This window comes from Somniosus microcephalus, chromosome 31, assembly GCF_052327205.1.
Source record: "Somniosus microcephalus isolate GS21.2 chromosome 31, FLI_Smic_1.0, whole genome shotgun sequence".
NCBI lineage: Eukaryota > Metazoa > Chordata > Chondrichthyes > Squaliformes > Somniosidae > Somniosus > Somniosus microcephalus.
This window is the reverse complement of record NC_141017.1, coordinates 27,442,244-27,462,300: the sequence shown is the minus strand read 5'-3', so window position 1 is coordinate 27,462,300 and position 20,057 is coordinate 27,442,244. Positions and strand designations below refer to the sequence as shown.

Genomic DNA, 20,057 nt, shown 5'->3' with positions numbered 1-20,057 from the left:
AGATTTCCAGCATCCGCAGGTATCTTGCTTCGAGCGGCATGCTTTGACGAGTTACCCATCTAATCGTGCATAGATTTATGCAGTACTAATGGCTATTGGAAGCCCATGATCGGATTAGAGAGCAGCATGGATGGTCATCAAGCAGTCTGGCTCAAACCACTCAGAGCTGCTGGCATGAGGATAAATAAGCCAACTTCGGGCAGGTTGGTTGCAACATGGGCAAGCTGGTGGCATACCAAAGCATTAGAACACAGAAACATAGAAGATAGGAGCAGGAGTAGGCCATTCGGCCCCTCGAGCCTGCTCCGCCATTTAATGAGATCATGGCTGATCATCCAAATTCAGTACCCTGTCCCTGCTTTCTCCCCATATCCTTTGAACCCTTTAGCCTTAAGAACTATATCTAACTCCTTCTTGAATATATTTAATGAATTGGCCTCAACTGCCTTGTGTGGTAGAGAATTCCACAGGTTCACCACTCTCTGGGTGAAGAAATTCCTCATCTCAGTCCTAAATGGCTTACCCCTTATCCTTAGACTGGTTCTGGACTCCCCCGCCATCGGGAACATCCTTCCTGCATCTAGTCTGTCTAGTCCTGTTAGAATTTTATAAGTATCAATGAGATTCCCTCTCATTCTTATAAACTCCAGCGAATAAAAGCCTAATCGGCCCAATTCTCTACTCATACGTCATTCCTGCTATCCCAGGTATCAGTCTGGTGAATCTTCGCTGCACTCCCTCCATGGCAAGAACATCCATTGCAATGTGCAGTGCTCCAGCATAGAGACCCGAACTCCTAATCTCAGCTGGGCCAGTCAGTGAAGTCCGACCACAGGTAATTCTGAGAAACTGATGTGGATAAAAATCTGAGTGTTGACCCATACTATTTTCTACAATTTGAAGTGAACAGGAGGAAACATAATTGATGAAAAAGTTTTAAAAAAAAGTCACAGTAAAAAGTTAAATCCACTGTACAAATCTATTATCTTACCCTAGACTAGTTTCAGAACCTCCATGTTTCGGCTTTTGTGCCACTTTGTTGAATGGGCAGAGCTTGTAGACGTACCTGTAAGAAACGGAGAACCAGCATTAAACTCAAAATCCTGAACCTCGTTCAATATTTCATTACTTCTAGCCCAGGGATGTCCACATGTGCCACCACCCCACCTCTCACAACCCCCCACCCCCTCCCCCCAATCCAGTCCTCAAAGCCCAGGCAACTCAATCCCATTTTCACTTATATTTCCCATTTGCTGGTTTGCCCGGTTTGAATTTCGTAGGTCTGGAGGCTTGGAAAGGACTGTTTTGAGGCTGTTGCCCTATGAATGGATAAATCCTAAATTAAAACACGAAGATCCATGAGCAACTTGATACAGGAAACTCTTTTATCCGGCACCGACGGGACTGGTGTGGTGCCGGTTGATCAAAAAGTCCGGATTAGAGAGAGGTATACTTACCAAGGTACGAGAGCCCCGTACATGGCCACAGGTGCAGGAGCCCCGGTTACACGGCACTTGTGCAGGCGTCCCGGGTACACGGCCACAGATCCAGGAGTCCCTGTTGCACGGCCACAGATCCAGGAGTCCCTGTTGCACAGCCACAGGTGCAGGAGCCCCGGTTACACGGCACTTGTGCAGGCGTCCCGGGTACACGGCCACAGATCCAGGAGTCCTTGTTGCACAGCCACAGGTGCAGGAGCCCCGGTTACACGGCACTTGTGCAGGCGTCCCGGGTACACGGCCACAGATCCAGGAGTCCCTGTTGCACGGCCACAGATCCAGGAGTCCCTGTTGCACAGCCACAGGTGCAGGAGCCCCGGTTACACGGCACTTGTGCAGGCGTCCCGGGTACACGGCCACAGATCCAGGAGTCCCTGTTGCACAGCCACAGGTGCAGGAACCCCGGTTACATGGCCACAGAGCCAGGAACCTCGGTTACACGGCCACTAATATACAGTAAAACTTACCTGAACCTACTCCTGAATTTTGCCGGTTAAGAGATTTTTCCGGATATTTAGGTGCCGGTTAGGAGAGTTTCCTGTATATGCAAATTAATCCGTATAGGGACTTAAACGAATAGTTCCGAGGCTCCATACTGCACACAATATGCAGCGCACAAAAGACAAGTTTGGACACCCAAGTTCTAGCCTATTCATTCATAACTTCCCCTTCACAGAGGGCTCGAGAGCACTTGAAAGTAGGCTGCCTATAGTGACACCACTATTCCCGGGCACAGTGGCGATGATTGGGTAATTCCTCAGTCAATCACACCTGGAGTAACCGCACTTCTGCAGGTGACTGGGATTGAATTTGGAGTGTGTAACCATCCACTGCGCTTTGCTGGAGAAATCATCCCTGCTTTTAATCGGGAGACTTAGCTGTAGTTCGGTTTGCAGAGGCTCTTTAAATAGACACTGTTTGCCGTAAATAGATTGTTTTGCTGCAAGTCCTGCCGGAAGTCTGGCCCCCGCCTCCAACTCATTGGCTGACACAGTGGGGACACTTTGTTGAATGTATATCAACAAAGCAGCATAATGGGGACAACCTGATCAATGCTTGACCAGCACACTTCACAGCACCAAGGCTGGGAAGGATGTTTCCTCCTCATTACTAAAAGCAAAGATAGACTTGCACCCATCACGTCCTCAGGGCTTGCCAAAGCGCTTTTCAGCCAATGAAGTACTTTTTGAAGTGTAGTCACTGTTCTAATGTAGGAAACGCAGCAGCCAAATTGCACACAGCAAGGTGCCGCAAACAGCAATGAGATAACAACCAGATTTATTTAGTTAAAAAAAAAGAGAGATTTTGGTTGAGGGATAATTGTTGGCCACGGCAGTACAAAATACTCCCCTGCTCTTCTTCGAAGAGTGTCCTGGGATCTTGCACGTCTACCCGAGAGAGCAGATGGGACCTCGGTTTAACGTCTCATTCGAAAAGACGGCACCTCAGACAGTGCAGCATACATGTGTAGAATTAAATTTCCTGGTAATCAACTGCAAATTCTCTCTCAAATCAACTTGATGTAATGGTTTTAAATCATTAATCCTTTAGTGCAATTGTCACACAATGACAGCTCACTGACCACACAAGTGGATCCATAACTGGAAACATTGGCCCAGTAATTCGGGTCCCAACGCGCGAGTACGGACGGGGTACTCACGCGTGGGCCCGATGGAAGTGCCGGTTTTCAGCATGCACAGCAAGGGGTTCAGAGGTCGAACGCATGCGCGCAGGAGTCTGCGCGTGCGCGCTGAAATTCCTTTTTTTTTTAATAAAAGGTTTGTCCGTGCGTGAAGGCCTCAACTTTTTACGAATGAAAAAAGCAGACGTAAGGACTTAGTTTTAAAAGGTAAGTGGTCTAATAATTAAAGTTAGAAACCTCTTGCACCATACCTACAGACACCTCCCCACCATGATTTGACGGCCATTATTGCCGCTGCGAAGTGCTTTGGTACATTTTACTATGTGGATTGAAGTGTAAAAGTGCCAATTTGTTGCTGTTATCACACTGACAAAGTACTCATACTACAACTAATATTTACATAGTGCTTCTCACATAATGAAAAGCACTTGGGCAAGGTAGGACCTGATCTAAAAAAAGAGGGTAGAAAAATTTAGGTTGGGGGGGGGGGGGGGGGGGCAGGGAAGGGAGGAAAAACTGAAGGTATGACCAAAGAGAGAGGGGCTGTTTAATAGGCTTCTGAAGATAATGAGGGAAAAGGCAAAGTAATCAAGATGGGAATATTCCAAGGGGCAGTGATGTAGCAACTCAATGAATAGCCTTTAACAATGAATTAAATGAAATGCACTTCAGCCTCAAGTTTATTTATGGTGTCAAGAATTGGAAAAGTTTGCTCAGTTTCCCCTCAGCACTTGTATGCAAGCACCTCACCTCCATTTGTAATGGAGAAACTGAAGAAACAACTCACTAGTCCTATCACCCTCTCCTCCCACGAACAAGCTGTGCCGCCATGGTGACTAGGAATATCAGCAAGAAATAATTCACTTTGGAAACTCATAGATTCATAAAGACACGGCTTATTTTGAAAGCTGGAGAGATTTTTATATAAAAGTGTTAGGAAGGCCAACAAGCTTCACTCCACAAAGTACAAATGTACACGGGGGGGGGGGGGAACAAGAGTGAATGCTGAAAGTAAGGAGTTACCAAATATCTTAACTTGATGATCTGGTTCTGTTTCATAGAGTACTGCAATGGCAGGAATGCTACAAGGGGATTTTTACACGGAATATTGCCAATGTGAATATATAGGCCCGAGTGTCCGCTCGATTGCATCCAGCGCAAATTGAGTTTCCGCAATCTTCTGCGCTAGTCTAAAAAAAACATTGCACGAGAAGCAGGCCCCGCCCGCAAAACCAGCACCCCCCGCGCCCCCAGGGTGAATTAATCACCATTGGGAGTTGCCGCTAATTACGTTCGTTTGCAGGCCTTCGAGGAGGCTCGAAAAATTAAGCTGCATCTTTTGGGCGCGAGGACACAAATAGGTACTTAAAAAGTTTTGATTAGTAAATTTTTTAAAAATTATAAAGGAACTGACTACTGTAGCCCAGTAACAAACCAAATTGTTCTGTACATTTAAAAAAAAAAATGTTCAGTAATTTTAAAAATCAGGTTTCTCACAGGTGGTGAATTGACACTGATTAAAAATGCTTATTTTTTGCGATAAACCCATTTTCAGCTGTATTAAATCAAACTGCACCAAGTTACCACTCTTAAATATATCAAAGAATTTTTTTTTGAAGCAAAAAAATTTTTTTTTTTTTTTTTTTTTTGAATGACGTTTTAAAACACTGCCCGCTTGCGCTGGCTCATGGCAGATTTTCTGTTCTGCGATAATGCGATCGAGTTTGAGCGGAAACTTGGGTTAAAAAAAAGTTTCAAAAACTAGGGCAGGATCGCCGCTTGCGTCCAAAGCGGAAACTCTACACTATAAACACCAACAAATCAAGGAACAAATCAACCTACGACTTGAGTTTGCAAACTCAAATGCTTTGAATATTCAAAAAAGTACATCTTAAAATTACATTGTTGAGCAAATTTAGTGCATAAGAAAACTATGGGAAACTAATATTAAGGAGATTCGTGCCTTTCCTTTTTAAAAAAAAAAATGTTACCAACGATCATTAACTTTGACAGCATTTTGTCTATTTGTTTTTAAAAAAAATATAAAACATAATCCCAGTTTAAGCAACCAGGTCACACAATGACACCCTGGAGGAGTTACTGACAGATAGTGCAAGGCAGCTGAATTACCAAGGGATGGTCATTATCCAGAGGTGCTTCACTGATCTTGTCATTTTGACCGGGCGAGATTCCAGATTAATCCAGCTCCCCCGCACCATCAAGAATCGCAGCTCCTCCAAATCAGTTCTCCTAATAACACCACCAGCACCGACTGCTGAAGCAAAAGGAATGCACACCATCCCCAACTCAGATGTCAGAAAAAATACTATTTACTGAAAAATGGCATGATCAGTTTTACTGATGCTAAATTTGCTTTCAGTATGTGGGAAACTCTGGCAAGGCCACATTTTCCAGCTCATCCCACATGCTGCTGGGAAGGTCTCCCATTATTGCATACAAACTTCAGACTATTAAACTCAACTCTGAAGCCAATATATATCCAAGAACATAAGAAATAGGAGCAGGAGTAGGCCAATCGGCCCCTCGAGCCTGCTCCGCCATTCAATAAGATCATGGCTGATCTGATCCTAACCGTCAATCCACTATCACAGAACCATCTCCTGAATCTAACAGAATTAGACACACGAAATAGGAGCAGGATCAGGCTACACGGCCCCTGGGCCCGCTCCGCTACCCACAGGGCCATGACCGATCCGAACCTAGACTCATGTCCAAATTCCTGCCCGCTCCCCGTAACCCTTAATTCCCTTTACTTCTAGGAAACTGTCTATTTCTGTTTTAAATTTATGTAATGATGTAGCTTCTACAGCTTTTTGGAGCAGCATATTCCATGGACCTACCACCCTGAGTGAAGTAGTTCCTCCTCATCTCAATTTTGAAAGAGCAGCCCCTTATTCTAAGACTATGCCCCCTAGTTCTAGCTTCACCCATCATCGGGAACATCCTCCCCGCAACCACCCGATCCAACCCCTTCACAATCTTATATGTTTCAATAAGATCGCCTCTCATTCTTCTGAACTCCAATGAGTAGAGTCCCAATCTACTCAACCTCTCCTCATATGTCCATCCCCTCATCCCCGGGATTAACCGAGTGAACCTTCTTTGTACTGACTCGAGAGCAAGTATGTCCTTTCTTAAGTATGGACACCAAAACTGTACGCAGTATTCCAGGTGCGGTCTCACCAATACCTTGTACAACTGAAGCAATACCTCCCTATTTTTATATTCTATCCCCCTAGCAATGAAAGCCAACATTCCATTGGCTCAACCAGAACGTGTGTCATAATGTTGGGTTCTCAAATAACTAAAATCACAGGATTCTGTCAAGGTTCAAAAATCCTGGAAGCTATGAAAATCTTATGAGCCCGTATAAACTCTTGAGATTTCTACTGCTCCACAATATCACCACCAATTCGGGGGCGCGTAGACCAGAAGTCATCAGCTAAGCATGCCAAAGTTCTGCGCCCATCCAAACAAACAGAGGGGGTCATATCACCTACAGTGCAGCACCTTCCACACTCCTACCGTCCAGCCACCGTTACACTGCAGAATCGTGTGCCAGCGCAATACTGAAATATGAAAAAAAAAGAACTACATAGTAGCAGTGGTCGATTGAAACAAAGCTATGCTGACAGGCTGACCAACAAGAGGTCAGCAGATGAGGTATAATGGGATGGTATCTGCAGAATCCTGGTAAATACAGCAACCTTCAACCAGCTGCTGTTAATCGCCCATTTAAATGCAAGAGTTTCATTTAGTGCTTTTAGTAAATCGTGTAATAGCCACAAGTGAACTGCCCTATTGCAGATAGGGAGAGGGAAATCAAATGGGGGGGGGGGGGAGAAGAGAGAGAGAGAGAGAGATAATGTAAAAGCAGTTTTCATTAGTCACAGAAGCTCAACATCCCCAAAGCAAAATGTTTGAGAGCTGAAGTCACGTGAACTGTGGTTTACAGATTAAAGGCCTGAAGTTGAGATAAACCACAAGGGCCAGATAAATATTGCATGAAGTAGAGCACTCCACCGTCTGACCGCTCATTTTCATATAGAAGCTGTCCGATTTGAAGAGATTCCATGCTGTTCTCCCACTCGGGTTATATATTTTATGCATGCCTGCACAGCCTTTAAACAAGCACCGCAGAGTTTTCACCTCAAGTCTGAAAGTTGGGTGAAAAAACTCTCTACAGGCTTTCCAAACAGTGGTCGGATAAACCAAGGGGGGGTGAGGGAAAGAGAAAGAAAGCCAGACGAGCCAGCTCCTGAACACAAGCCACAAAATAAATAATTCATACTAATGAATTACGCAAGTGCAGTGACTTATTGTGCAGACAGAGACGGCAGCCATTCTGCATCAACATTGTCCCAGAAATAAACAATGAAATGAATGAATTAATCTGTTACTTTTTTTTTTAAAGTGGGTGTTGGTAAGGAAGGGACAGTGCTCAGGACAATTCAATGCTCCTCTTCAAATATTGCCATCAGTTACAAAGGCAAATGGTATGTTGGCCTTCGTAGCAAGAGGGTTCGAGTACAAGAACAAGGATGTCTTGCTGCAGTTGTACAGGGCCTTGGTGAGACCACACCTTGCGTATTGTATGCAGTTTTGGTCACCTTACCTGAGGAAGGACATTCTTGCCATGGAGGGAGTGCAGCGAAGATTCACCAGGCTGATACCTGGGATGGCAGGAATAACGTATGAGGAGAGATTGTGTCGACTGGGCTTATACTCACTGGAGTTTAGAAGATTGAGAGGGGATCTCATCGAAACCTATAAAATTCTGTCAGGTCTGGACAGACTAGATGCAGGAAGAATGTTTCTGATGGCCGGGGAGTCCAGAACCAGGGGTCATAGTCTAAGGATAAGGGGTAAGCCATTTAGGACTGAAATGAGGAGGAATTTCTTCACCCAGAGAGTGGTGAACCTGTGGAATTCTCTGCCACAGAGGGCGGTGGAGGCCAGTTCATTAAATATATTCAAGAGTGAGTTGGATATATTTCTTGTGGCTAAAGGGATCAAGGGATATGGGTGAAGGCAGGGACAGGGTACTGGTGAACCCACCAGGAGTTTGATAGTAATTATCTGCTGCTACACTTAAGAACTTCCTGCCTGAAGTTTTCATGTCTAGATTAGATTAGATACATGAAGGCGAATCAGGGTCCATCCACTAACAATGTCACAAATCGCCACTGAGCATTTTACTGCTCTTAGTTGTGCCGATGTGAACGAGCACTGCAGAAGAAACAGGCATTTAAATATATTCAGCTGCGCAGGCAGCACACAAAAATCTATCCCCAAACAATTGCTTCCAAAGCAGCGAGGGCATAAATTCAGCAAGTATATTTAAAAAAAATGTAACCTGCCAAAACGAGGCTGCGATTCCTAATACCAACTTGGCGTTAACAGATATTTGTTCAAACACACTAAGCTGCTTTCACACTTTGTCTGATCCCGTTTTCAAGATGATCGGCTTCAGTGCGCCACTGTCCCCTTTCACACTGCGCATGCTGTACGATATGGAGACCCAGAGTGGAAAATAAAACACAGGATCAGCTGCCTGGGTTTACATTACTGAAAAAAGCAGTCTCAAAATCGAAAAACATATTTTTGTAGGTCGATGAAGTTGTTGGTTCCCTGAACATCAGGGTGTTTATTGCAGCATGGAGTGCCGCCAACGGATAGAGAACTGCACATCTGCTGTCAGCGACACTCATAGAAACACAGAAGATAGGAGCAGGAGTAGGTCATTCGGCCCCTCGCCCGATGACGGGGGAGTCCAGAACCGGGGTCACAGTCCAAGGATAAGGGGTAAGCCATTTAGGACTGAGATGAGGAGGAATTTCTTCACCCAGAGAGTGGTGAACCTGTGGAATTCTCTACCACACAAGGCAGTTGAGGCCAATTCATTAAATATATTCAAGTAGGAGTTGGATATATTTCTTATGGCTAAAGGGATCAAGGGATATGGGGAGAAAGCAGGGACAGGGTACTGAATTTGGATGATCAGCCATGATCTCATTAAATGGCAGATTACCCGTTAGAATTTTATAAGTTTCAATCAGATCCCCTCTGGGAGGTTATTTGTGTCCTCCTTTGTGAAGACAGAACCAAAGTGTCGTATCATGTCAGAGCACCTATGGGTCGAGCCAGCTGCAGAAGCTTAGCATGTGCGATCAATACGAGGGGGCTTTAGAAAATAATCAAACCTATAAATGAACCCAGCAATACTCACAAATGCTGTAGTTTAATGCAAGCTAAGAACTTGATAAGTTGGGACATTTTACTGTGTTAAAGGTGCTAAATAAACACAAGTTGGTGTTGATGATGATGGATTGCTGCAGGTGAAAAAAAAACTAGATCCTACATTCCGTATGCTTCCGATTCAGTTTGCCACCGTCGCCAGGACAACGCAATGACGTCATATTTTTCCTGTCTTGAAGTTATTTCCTCAGGATCACGATCTGTTCATCTCGGATCCTGATCAGCTGTATTGTGAGCCCACAAAGAGCATACCGAAAAGGGAGGGGGAGGAGGAAATCAAAAGACGCTACTCACTCATTTGTCATCATTTCGTAGCACTGGTTGAACATGTACGCAAATTCTCCATCGGGTCCAAAGTCAACTGTAAGCTCCTTCTCGAGGCTCCTGTAAAACAGCAGCGGTGGAACTGTAAATCAAGGTGTATTTTCTAGGATGGGGCTTTTAAAAAAATTTAATTGCCTGCTTTGCCAAAAGAATCATCACAGTATGTTAAAAACAATCAGAAGCACCAGTACCCAAATTCCCCATCCCACTGGCAAATGCAACAAATCAAAGAGAGAGTCAGGAAAATAAAATTTAATTTTGACATCTGATTAAACAAAGTCACACTTTCAAATAAAAACAACAACCTGATCATTACTGTAGAATACCACTGATCCGTCACTCAGTACTTATTTGTCATCATTATTGTTTAAATCATAGCGGTTAACTAAACATTCCCTACCGAGGTGACTTCTCTACTTTAGCCAATGTCCCTTTAGGATTTTTTTTTGGGTTCCAGTGTCAGAACAGCAATGAAGACTGTTCAGAACAGAATCCTCGCTTCCTGCAATGCACAGGCATGGCTAGCTATGCTTCGTCTGGAGCAGGACAATCTGCTAGAGTCAAATTCTGACCCTTCTAAGTATTGGGGGGGGGGGGGGGAAGGAATCAATTCGCAAAACATTACATTAGCAAAATAATGCGGATGCTGGAAATCCGAAATAACAGGAAACGCTGGAAAAACTGTTTCTCTCTCCACCGATGTTGCCAGGCCTGCTGAGTTTTTCCAGCATTTTCCTGTAATTGCAGAACATTACATACCTTATATTGCGTGCATTTATTGCACACAAAACCCTATCTCGCCTATACTACACTTGTGCTCCAAAGCAAGATGCTGGCATATGCAGCAACCCAAGAATCTGAATTGGACAATACTAATTTTCCATTTGTGCTGTTACTGGTTCAGTTGGGCCAACAGCAGAGACACTGCAATTGGCCTCAGTTGGTGGGCAACGAAGAGGAGCAAAAAAATAAAGTGGACCAGAGTCCTCCTGCATGGTTACAATGCAGCAACCCCTGCTGGGGTTGTATAGGTATCACCAGGCTGATACCTGGGATGGCAGGAATGACGTACGAGGAGAGATTGGGTCGATTGGGCTTATACTCGCTGGAGTTTAGAAGAATGAGAGGGGATCGCATTGAAACTTATAAAATTCTAACAGGACTGGACAGACTAGATGCAGGAAGGATGTTCCCGATGGCGGGGGAGTCCAGAACCAGGGGTCACAGTCTAAGGATAAGGGGTAAGCCATTTAGGACAGAGATGAGGAGGAATTTTTTCACCCAGAAAGTGGTGAACCTGTGGAATTCTCTACCACAGAAGGCAGTTGAGGCCAATTCATTAAATATATTAAAGAGGGAGTTAGATATATTTCTTAAGGCTAAAGGGATCAAGGGATATGGGGAGAAGGCAGGGACAGGGTACTGAGTTTGGATGATCAGCCATGATCTCATTGAATGGCGGAGCAGGCTCGAGGGGCCGAATGGCCTACTCCTGCTCCTATCTTCTATGTTTCTATGAATGTTAAGACGAGGCCAAGATCATTTCTGGCTATGATGCCCCAATACGGTGAAATAGCCCGTCAACACTCGCAATCTAGCCTCGAGCATGAAGAATGACACAAGAACCAGAGAGCTGATCCCACTTGTGGAGCTGTGCCTCAGAAGCAGTCACTGCCTTCAGGGGAAGAAGGGAGAAACTTTTTTTTATTTTAAAAGAAATCTGACTTGCAAAAGGAGTATTTCAAAAAAACACAACAAAAAAATGCTGGCCAAAAACAAAATGAATTACCCATCTGAAAGTGTTACGCTGTTATATACACTTCCACTTGCCCAGGATTGGATTTTTCCAGTACAACATTAGGTTTGGAAGTTGCTACTTTCTATCTGAAGTCCTGCATGTTGAATGTAGACCAACAGCACCCGACAACAATTTGATGTAATTCAAGACAGAGATTGACTGTATGTGGAACTTTTGTGGGCTACAGTCACAACGGCATCTTTGAGCACTTTCTTGGCTGCAATGTAATCGTGTCCCATGCTGCAAATTACTTTTAGTGGTAATTCTCTAGGTTTCCTTGCACATTAGGCTCTGTAAACCGATTGCCTGAAGAAAAAACAATGGAAACCTGGATCTGGACTTTGACCTGATATTTTTACACACCTGGTGCAGGTTCCTAGTACCTATTAAAAAAACTTGAGATTTTCTATTATACACGGGTAGGGTGCACAATTCCTCGCTGGCATGGTGTCACGTCATCACAGTGACTATTTCCTAATGCTGCCAGCACACGACTCACAGGTGCTACAATTTGCAATGATTTACATGCTGTACCCACTGCTCCATAAAAGCCATCACACAAGTACATGAACCAACTCCCCACTCCCCAATGTCACTCAGATATAACCCCCCCCCCCCCACAAAACCAAATGACTTGCTTCCATCCAAAAGAATGTCACCAAACCCAAAAAATCCCCAACAAATTCCAAAATAATTAATAGGCTGGTTTCCTCAGTCCAGCAGTACCTTCCTAAGCAACCACTTCCCTCCAGCACCAGATTGAAATGTCACAAACGACTCGAGTTTACTGTCCTCCATAATAATCACCTCCCCTACCAACAGCACAATGTTACACCCTGGACTACTTCCTCCAATATGAGTGGAGAATACCAACCACTTCACCATGCCAAATATGAAAGCACATAGGTCAGTGCACAAAAGCAAATTTTTTTTTTTTTTTTTTTTTTAAACCAAGTGTCGGGGGAAGAAACATAGAAGATAGGAGCAGGAGTAGGCCATTCAACCCCTCGAGCCTGCTCCGCCATTCAAATTCAGTACCCTGTCCCTGCTTTCTCCCCATACCCCTTGATCCCTTTAGCCTTAAGAAATATATCCAACTCCTTCTTGAATATATTTAATGAATTGGCCTCTACTGCCTTCTGTGGTAGAGAATTCCACAGGTTCACCACTCTCTGGGTGAAGAAATTCCTCCTCATCTCAGTCCTAAATGGCTTACCCCTTATCCTTAGACTATGACCCCTGATTCTGGACTCCCCGACCATCGGGAACATCCTTCCTGCATCTAGTCTGTCTAGTCCTGTCAGAATTTTATAAGTTTCAATGAGATCCCCTCTCATTCTTCTAAACTCCAGCGAGTATAAGCCCAATCGACCCAATCTCTCCTCATACATCATTCCTGCCATCCCAAGTATCAGCCTGGTGAATCTTCGCTGAACTCCTTCCATGGCAAGAACATCCTTCCTCAGATAAGGCGACTAAAACTGCACACAATACTCAAGGTGTGGTCTCACCAAGGCCCTGTACAACTGCAGCAAGCAGCGATGTTCGGGCGATACCAAACTTGGGTTGGAAAAGTCAGTAGATTCTAGTGGAAAGGCAAGGAAGGAGGTAAGGAGCCCCTCAGCGAGGAGTCTAGATTGCAACACCAATCAGATGCAAGAGTTAAGCTTAGCTCAGTACCATACTTGGTGCTAACTGGTGGATCACCCAAGGCTTTGCCCACAAAGCACGTTTCCCTCCGAGCGCATTAGTGACGCTGCAGGTATAAGTATGGGCCTCTAAAGCTTATGAAGCTCCAGCTGGTAGTTGAAGTGTGCAGCTGACTACGTGCCACAGAATGAGGGAGTGCGCGACCGGCGTAGTATACTTAACATATTGCAGAAAAATAAAGACTCTCTAGAATGTAGGGCAGGGCTTTATTGGTAAAGCAGAAATGGTGTGATGTGTTGACAAGTTCAGATTATTAGTCAAGGCAGACTAATACCTGAAAGTGCCCATCAGCCCACTGCACTGAGCTTCCTTCAGCTCTGAACCAGTCAGCCTCAACACACTCGGGTACAGCCATATTCAGCCTAATGCGGACGATGAATAACACTTCTAATAACCAAAGTATAGTAAGAATTCAATAAACTATGCAACAAAAGCTCGTTTCACTGAATACCTTTTTGAAACAAAAGAATGCAGTAATTTCCAATTTGGCCCATACAAAGGGAAATTTCCCTTTTAAAAAAAAAAGTAGAATGTACTCAGTTCAATCGACAGTAAAGCGTTTCAAGAGGAGAGGTGCTGGTGTGGCCAATGAAATATTCTAGCATTCATATTCACAGAATCACAGAAACCCCACAGTGCAGATAGAGGCCATTTCGGCCCATCGAGCCTGCACCGACACATATCCCACCCGATCCCCGTAACCCCTACACCAACACATATCCCACCCTATCCCCGTAACCCCACGTATTTAATCCCCCTAACACTAAGGGTCAATTTATCATAGCCAATCAACCTAACCCGCACATCTTTGGACTGTGGGAGGAAACCGGAGCACCCGGAGGAAACCCACGCAAACACGGGGAGAATGTGCAAACTCCACACAGACAGTCGCCCGAGGCCGGATTCGAACCCGGGTCCCTGGCGCTGTGAGGCAACAGTGCTAACCACTATGCCACCTCCTGGAGAGCCCAAGTTCTCTCCATTGCTCCCGAATACAAATAGTGAACCAAGGCAAAGCCACTGGAAGCAGATCAGTTCTACCTCCTGCAAACACAAGTTATAGAGACATTGCATATTTGGCTGGGTCTTTTGTGGGCCAGATTTGAATGTGGTTTTGGAAGGTTATCTTGTCCCCTGGGGATAGACTCAGCAACTCTTAGATTAACATTTCAGTACTGCACAGGAAATCGCTTAAATCACACCAATTATTATTATTTTTAAGTTTTTCTGCCATTCGGGTCTTGGGTGACAGATCAAGTTACCTCCTGGGTTAACTCTGTCAAGCGCCCTCAGCCAGTTACAGATACTGTAAAGATACTTTATGCTCTGCATTAACTACTGCAGAAGAACACCTTTTCTTTTCCTACGTCTTCTCTGCCCCCTCCAACCACCAATTCGCCTCAAGATAACAGGAGTTTAGCAGTATTTTATCTTCAACGCTTTATCTGCCAGTCCCTCTGCTTTAATGGGGAGACTTGCAAATAGCAAATCACGCTACTACTTCAAGGTCTGGGCCCAACAGATATTGTGGCTTCTCCGAGAGAGATTTTCTCAGCTTAATTAAAAAAGTTGCTTCAGGTTTTTCGAAATGCCAGACGCATTACTTGCATTGAATATCAAACAGATAATAGGTTTTATATTTGAGGTACGTTACCCGATCGCATTCTCCACCTCCTTCAGCGACTTCTCTGCTTCGGAGAATTCATTTCTAGCTTTGTCGGCAACTGAAAAGCAAATGACATGCGGGTAAACAGGCAGTAGGCTAAACACAGCATGAAACAGGATTCCAGCAAGCAGGACAACTTTGCTGTAGCACAACAAGTGTAAACCTGTTGGGTGTGCATCGGTCATCAGCCCTTTATTTCTCCACAAAAAGGAAAAGGCGATGATAATACAGGAAAGTCTTTTTTATCCGGCACCGACGGGACCGGCGTGGTGCCGGTTGATCAAAAAGTCCGGATTACAGAGAGGTATAGTTAAAAGGTACGAGAGCTCCGTACACGGCCACTGGAGCAGGAGCCCCGGTTACACGGCCACAGATCCAGGAACCCCGGTTACACGGCCACAGATCCAGGAACCCCGGTTACACGGCCACAGATCCAGGAACCCCGGTTACACGGCCACAGATCCAGGAACCCCGGTTACACGGCCACTAATATATAGTAAAACTTACCTGAACCTACTCCTGAATTTTGCCGGTTAAGAGCGATTTCCGGATATTTAGGTGCCGGTTAAGAGAGAGTTTCCTGTAGCATTAGTATAACATCTTGCATGTCAAAATGTCTCAAAGTGCTTTACACAATTATACGAGCAGAGGTATTATTCGGTAAACTGCAGAACGCTGGCAAATCAGTGTACTGCAGGTGGTGATATGTCTACATACTCCCAAAAGTCACAAAGAAAAAGGCAGTGAGTCATCACTCAGGCATCTCTTTGAAACTGGGTACACCGATACCAGCAGAGGTGTCAAGGCAAGTCACATGTAGGCCAGTAGCCTGGGATTCTGGAAATGGGAAAAGCTTTTTTTTTGGGTTATATAAAACAGTCACTTCAGAAAGCCGAAATGATTAACCAGCAGCCAGATTGAAGGTAAAGAGTTTACAAGACAGCTCCGAGAAATAGGCTGCCCGGCTGCGTGCATGGAGACAATGAATCTTTTAACGCAAGTGTGATTATCGAGCATTAACGTACACGGCTACATACATCCCAGCACCTCCCCACTGATGATCCTCCTCCCACAAAGGTATTCTACTCCATTTCCTTCAGTCACAAGTCAACTTTCACTGCCGCTCACAGCAGGGAGCTGCCCTTGCATTATTCGGATGAGACGTTAAACGGAGGCCCTGTCTGCCTGCTCAGGTAGATGCAAAAGATTCTATAGCACTATTTGAAGAGGAGTGGGGCAGATGATCGGATGTGGGCAAAAGTTATTCAACAGCACTAAATACGGATTATCTAGTCGTTTACCTCATTGCAGTGTGCGTGCAAATTGGCTGACATATTAGCCTGTGACTACACTTCAAAAGTAATTTGTTGACTAAAGTACTATAGGACATCTTGAGAACATTAAAAAGGTGCTACAGGAAACTTTGGTTTATCCGGAGGTTAACTGTCCGGAATGCTCGAGCCACCGGCAAAATTCAGGAGTCGGTTCAGTAAGTTTTTTTTCCCTTTTCGTTGCTTTTTTTTCCACTAGTCAGGCTCTGCAAGGTCTAGCTAAAGCTGTTGCTTAGCTACAGAGACGCTTGCAAGCTACGGCCGACTGTTTAGAAGCTGTTGCCAGATACGGAGCTCAAAAGCTTCCGTATGTTTTAACATTAGCGCTGGTTTGTCCGGCAGTTTTGATGGGACGGCAACAGCTCGGTCCCGTCGGTGCCGGATAGCACAAAGTTTCCTGTACATAAAAATACATTCATTCTTTCTTAATAAGCACGTTTCTGTGCTCCTGTAAAACTAGAAATTGCTTCCAATGTCTTCCTCTCTCCTCACTCCACGCAAAGTACTTCGCCTTCATTTATCTCGACTGTCAAGCAGACCAGAAGGAATTACACGTGGAATCTCATGCACAGGCACAAGATGATGTTCCTTAGCATCTAGCTTGTAAAACGAAGTGTAAATATTGGTTTCACAAGCTGGTTGGGGGGGGGAATCCAGACAGATGCAATGATGGAATCAGACAGTGAGGGGCATCAAAAAGTAGTCTTGGGGCTATTTATGCACCAACTTTCAGAGTTCTATAAGCAACAAGTAGCGCATCAACCAGAACAAGTGTTTTGAGATACAAAATTTGCTGGGATTTGCACGAGAAATATCTCAGAAGTTAATTCCGTACTAGGTGCACTGAAGCATAAATTGGTCACTCTGCAATTTAACAATACTCACTGCAATGCTAGAAGAAATAACTAAGGTTGTAAGAATTACTGGGGTGCTCCCTTGATGATCTACTGGCCAATGATGACCCCTAGTGTCGCAGCGAGGGATTGAGCGTAGAAAGTCTCAGGTTCAAGTCCTGGTCCGTGCCGAGATAGCCGCTTTCAACAAGAACCAAGGTCGGGTTACCTCAGCACCCATGAACTAAAAAAAGGCCAAAGAATCATTGAAACTTATAAAATTCTAACAGGACTAGACAGACTAGATGCAGGAAGGATGTTCCCAATGGCGGGGGAGTCCAGAACCAGGGGTCACAGTCTAAGGATAAGGGGTAAGCCATTTAGGACAGAGATGAGGAGGAATTTCTTCACCCAGAGAGTGGTGAACCTGTGGAATTCTCTACCACACAAGGCAGTGGAGGCCAATTCACTAAATATATTCAAGAAGGAGTTAGATATATTTCTTAAGGCTAAAGGGATCAAGGGATATGGGGAGAAGGCAGGGACAGGGTACTGAGTTTGGATGATCAGCCATGATCTCATTAAATGGCGGAGGGGGCTCGAGGGGCTGAATGGCCTACTCCTGCTCCTATCTACTATGTTTCTATGTAATCAGCCCAGGTCCTTCTCCAGATTGCTATCCACTGACCCATGCTGGAAGAAGCATTTGTATGGACGCAGATTAGCAATAGGATCCATCTCCGATATGATGCCCTTCTCTGTCAATTCATTGGGCTCACATTAAGAACGGCTGCGAAGGACCAGCAAGAGTTAGTGCATTCGGGAGGCGGGGGGGGGGGGGGAAAAAGAGAAGGAAAACTGGCAAAAAAAGTTTTGAAAATTAAACGGTTAGTAAACAGTTAGTCTCTAAAGGACTTGCAATAACATAGCACCTTTTACCTCCAGACATCCCAAAGCACTTCACAGCCAACCAATTACTTCTGAAATGTAGTCATCGTTGGGTAGGCAAATGCAGCCAGTTTGCACAATCATGATAAATGACCAGTTAATCTATTTTTGGCGACGTCGGTCGATGAATAAATAAATGTTGTCCAGGACACCGGGGCAACTTCCATGCTCTTCTCCGAACAGTGCCATTGGATCTTCGATATCCACCAGAGGTCGCCTCGATTCGACGCCGTATCGGAAAGACAGCGATGCTGTGCTCCCTCAGTGCTGCACTGGAGCGTCAGCCTGCAGGATATTCTGGAGCCCAGGAATGGGGCTTGGAACCAATGGCCTTCTGACTCAAAAAAGGGGAGTGCGCTACCAATGAGCCACGTTGGAAGTGAAAGTTATGGCACAACGCACTGCTCCGTCGGCATTTGCTGCAATTCAACGCCAAGCTTCAGAATTGGCAAAAAAACCAGCTGAAGTCTATGCAGCAGGATGCTTGGTGAAGATGATGGAGAGAGTGAAAAATAATTACACATCAGACGACGGGGGAACTGGAAACGTTCCATAAAGAAAACCTAGTGTTTGAAGGGGTTAAGAAAACCTCTCTTAAATGGGTCTCAAGTGTAGCGCTACATGCTCACAGCAGGGCCAGGCTCCTGCACGACATGGCGCCAGAAAGGCTGCAGCCTTGAGCCGAGAGCCAGCAATTTAGGTTGGAAAATGCTGCATTATCCTCCCAGCAGGAACCAGCACCTGCCATCCTCGGAGACAGTGACATCAGCTTCATGCACGCTGACACAGCCACTTACACAAACACCGTCTTCTCTTCGGGGACCGCAGCTACTCCATATTTCATGACAATCGATTTTTTTTTTTTTTTTTTTTTAAAACATTATCACTATGCAAAAATAAATTTTTTAAAAACCCACAGCAAATCCATTTCCGCATATGAAAATCACACAAGTGTGCAGAATGATTAAAAAAAAACTAAATAAAATGTTGTGCTGACTAGGAACGGGAGCAAATTCAATGATTAAAGAGGTTATCTTGAGCATATTACGTCTCAAAGTGCTAGGTGCCAGGCTGCCTGCTAGTAAAGTGGCAGATTGATGGGTTTCACCCCGGGTCATCAACTGGGTCAGAATTTCGGGGACAAAACAGGTCACAAAATACAACACTAATTTCACTCTGACAGGGAAGTGACTAAATATACGGAGGTCTCTTGTGATTAACAATTAGATTTTTTTTTTCCCTCTCAGGTTGTTCAATTAGAATCCTCAATAGGGGGCTCCCCTTTCCAGCAAATTGCACGCAGAGAAGGGGGAGGCGAGGGTGGGGACGGAGACATGCTCTTCCTTACTTACGGTTGTCAAGGGTCTTAATCCATTAAGCAGGACCCCACTGGACTAATTTGGCAAGGTTGCTGAAAGAAGATGAGGGAGGCCAGATGCAACAGAAGTGCATGATTATGAAAAAATATACAACATAGATATAATTTATTTATTTATTTATTTATTTTTATTTTTTAAAACACCCAATCAGAAAAGTCAAGGACTATCCCCAAAATTCAGCCCTCCAGTATTCTAATTTCTCCAACACAGCATCCAGCTGCACTTTGAACAATACCAATGTTTCTGTCTCTATAACCCTGATTACGTCAAACATTTATCACTCTTCCCTGCCGTTTTAAGTTACTTTACACTCATTTTCATTTATGCGCTCTGTCCTACCTTCCTGGTTTACTTTGAAGCAATAATCTGGGTTTAATTTATCTGCACGATTGAGTATTTTATATACATTGATGATGAATGCCTCCTTAACCACACCTTCTTTCTTAGCCTGTAAAAACAGAGGCCTGAACCTTCCTCACAGCTCATCCTCTGCACAATTAGGAGCAGCTTGTTGCCCCCCTCTCGGTAGAAGCCTTCTTGGTACTTGTAATATTTGTCAACGCTTGTAAGTTGCTACTTATTTGGAACAAGTATAAAATAGCCCATTCATTACCACCAGCACTTGGCTAATGTAATATACTGTAAATG

General features: G+C 44.6%; 1 protein-coding gene across 1 annotated transcript in view; it reads right to left on the bottom strand.

Moving 5' to 3' along the window:
• Positions 1 to 20,057, bottom strand: part of prkcsh (PRKCSH beta subunit of glucosidase II) — a 76,090-nt gene that overhangs the window by 9,196 nt on the left and 46,837 nt on the right. Inside the window, exons 12-14 of the mRNA XM_085971673.1 lie at positions 14,907 to 14,976; positions 9,715 to 9,804; positions 992 to 1,066 (exon numbers count right to left, since the gene is read on the bottom strand). Of these exons, the coding sequence (XP_085827799.1) occupies positions 992 to 1,066; positions 9,715 to 9,804; positions 14,907 to 14,976 (235 nt within the window). The remainder of the gene's footprint in view (positions 1 to 991; positions 1,067 to 9,714; positions 9,805 to 14,906; positions 14,977 to 20,057) is intronic.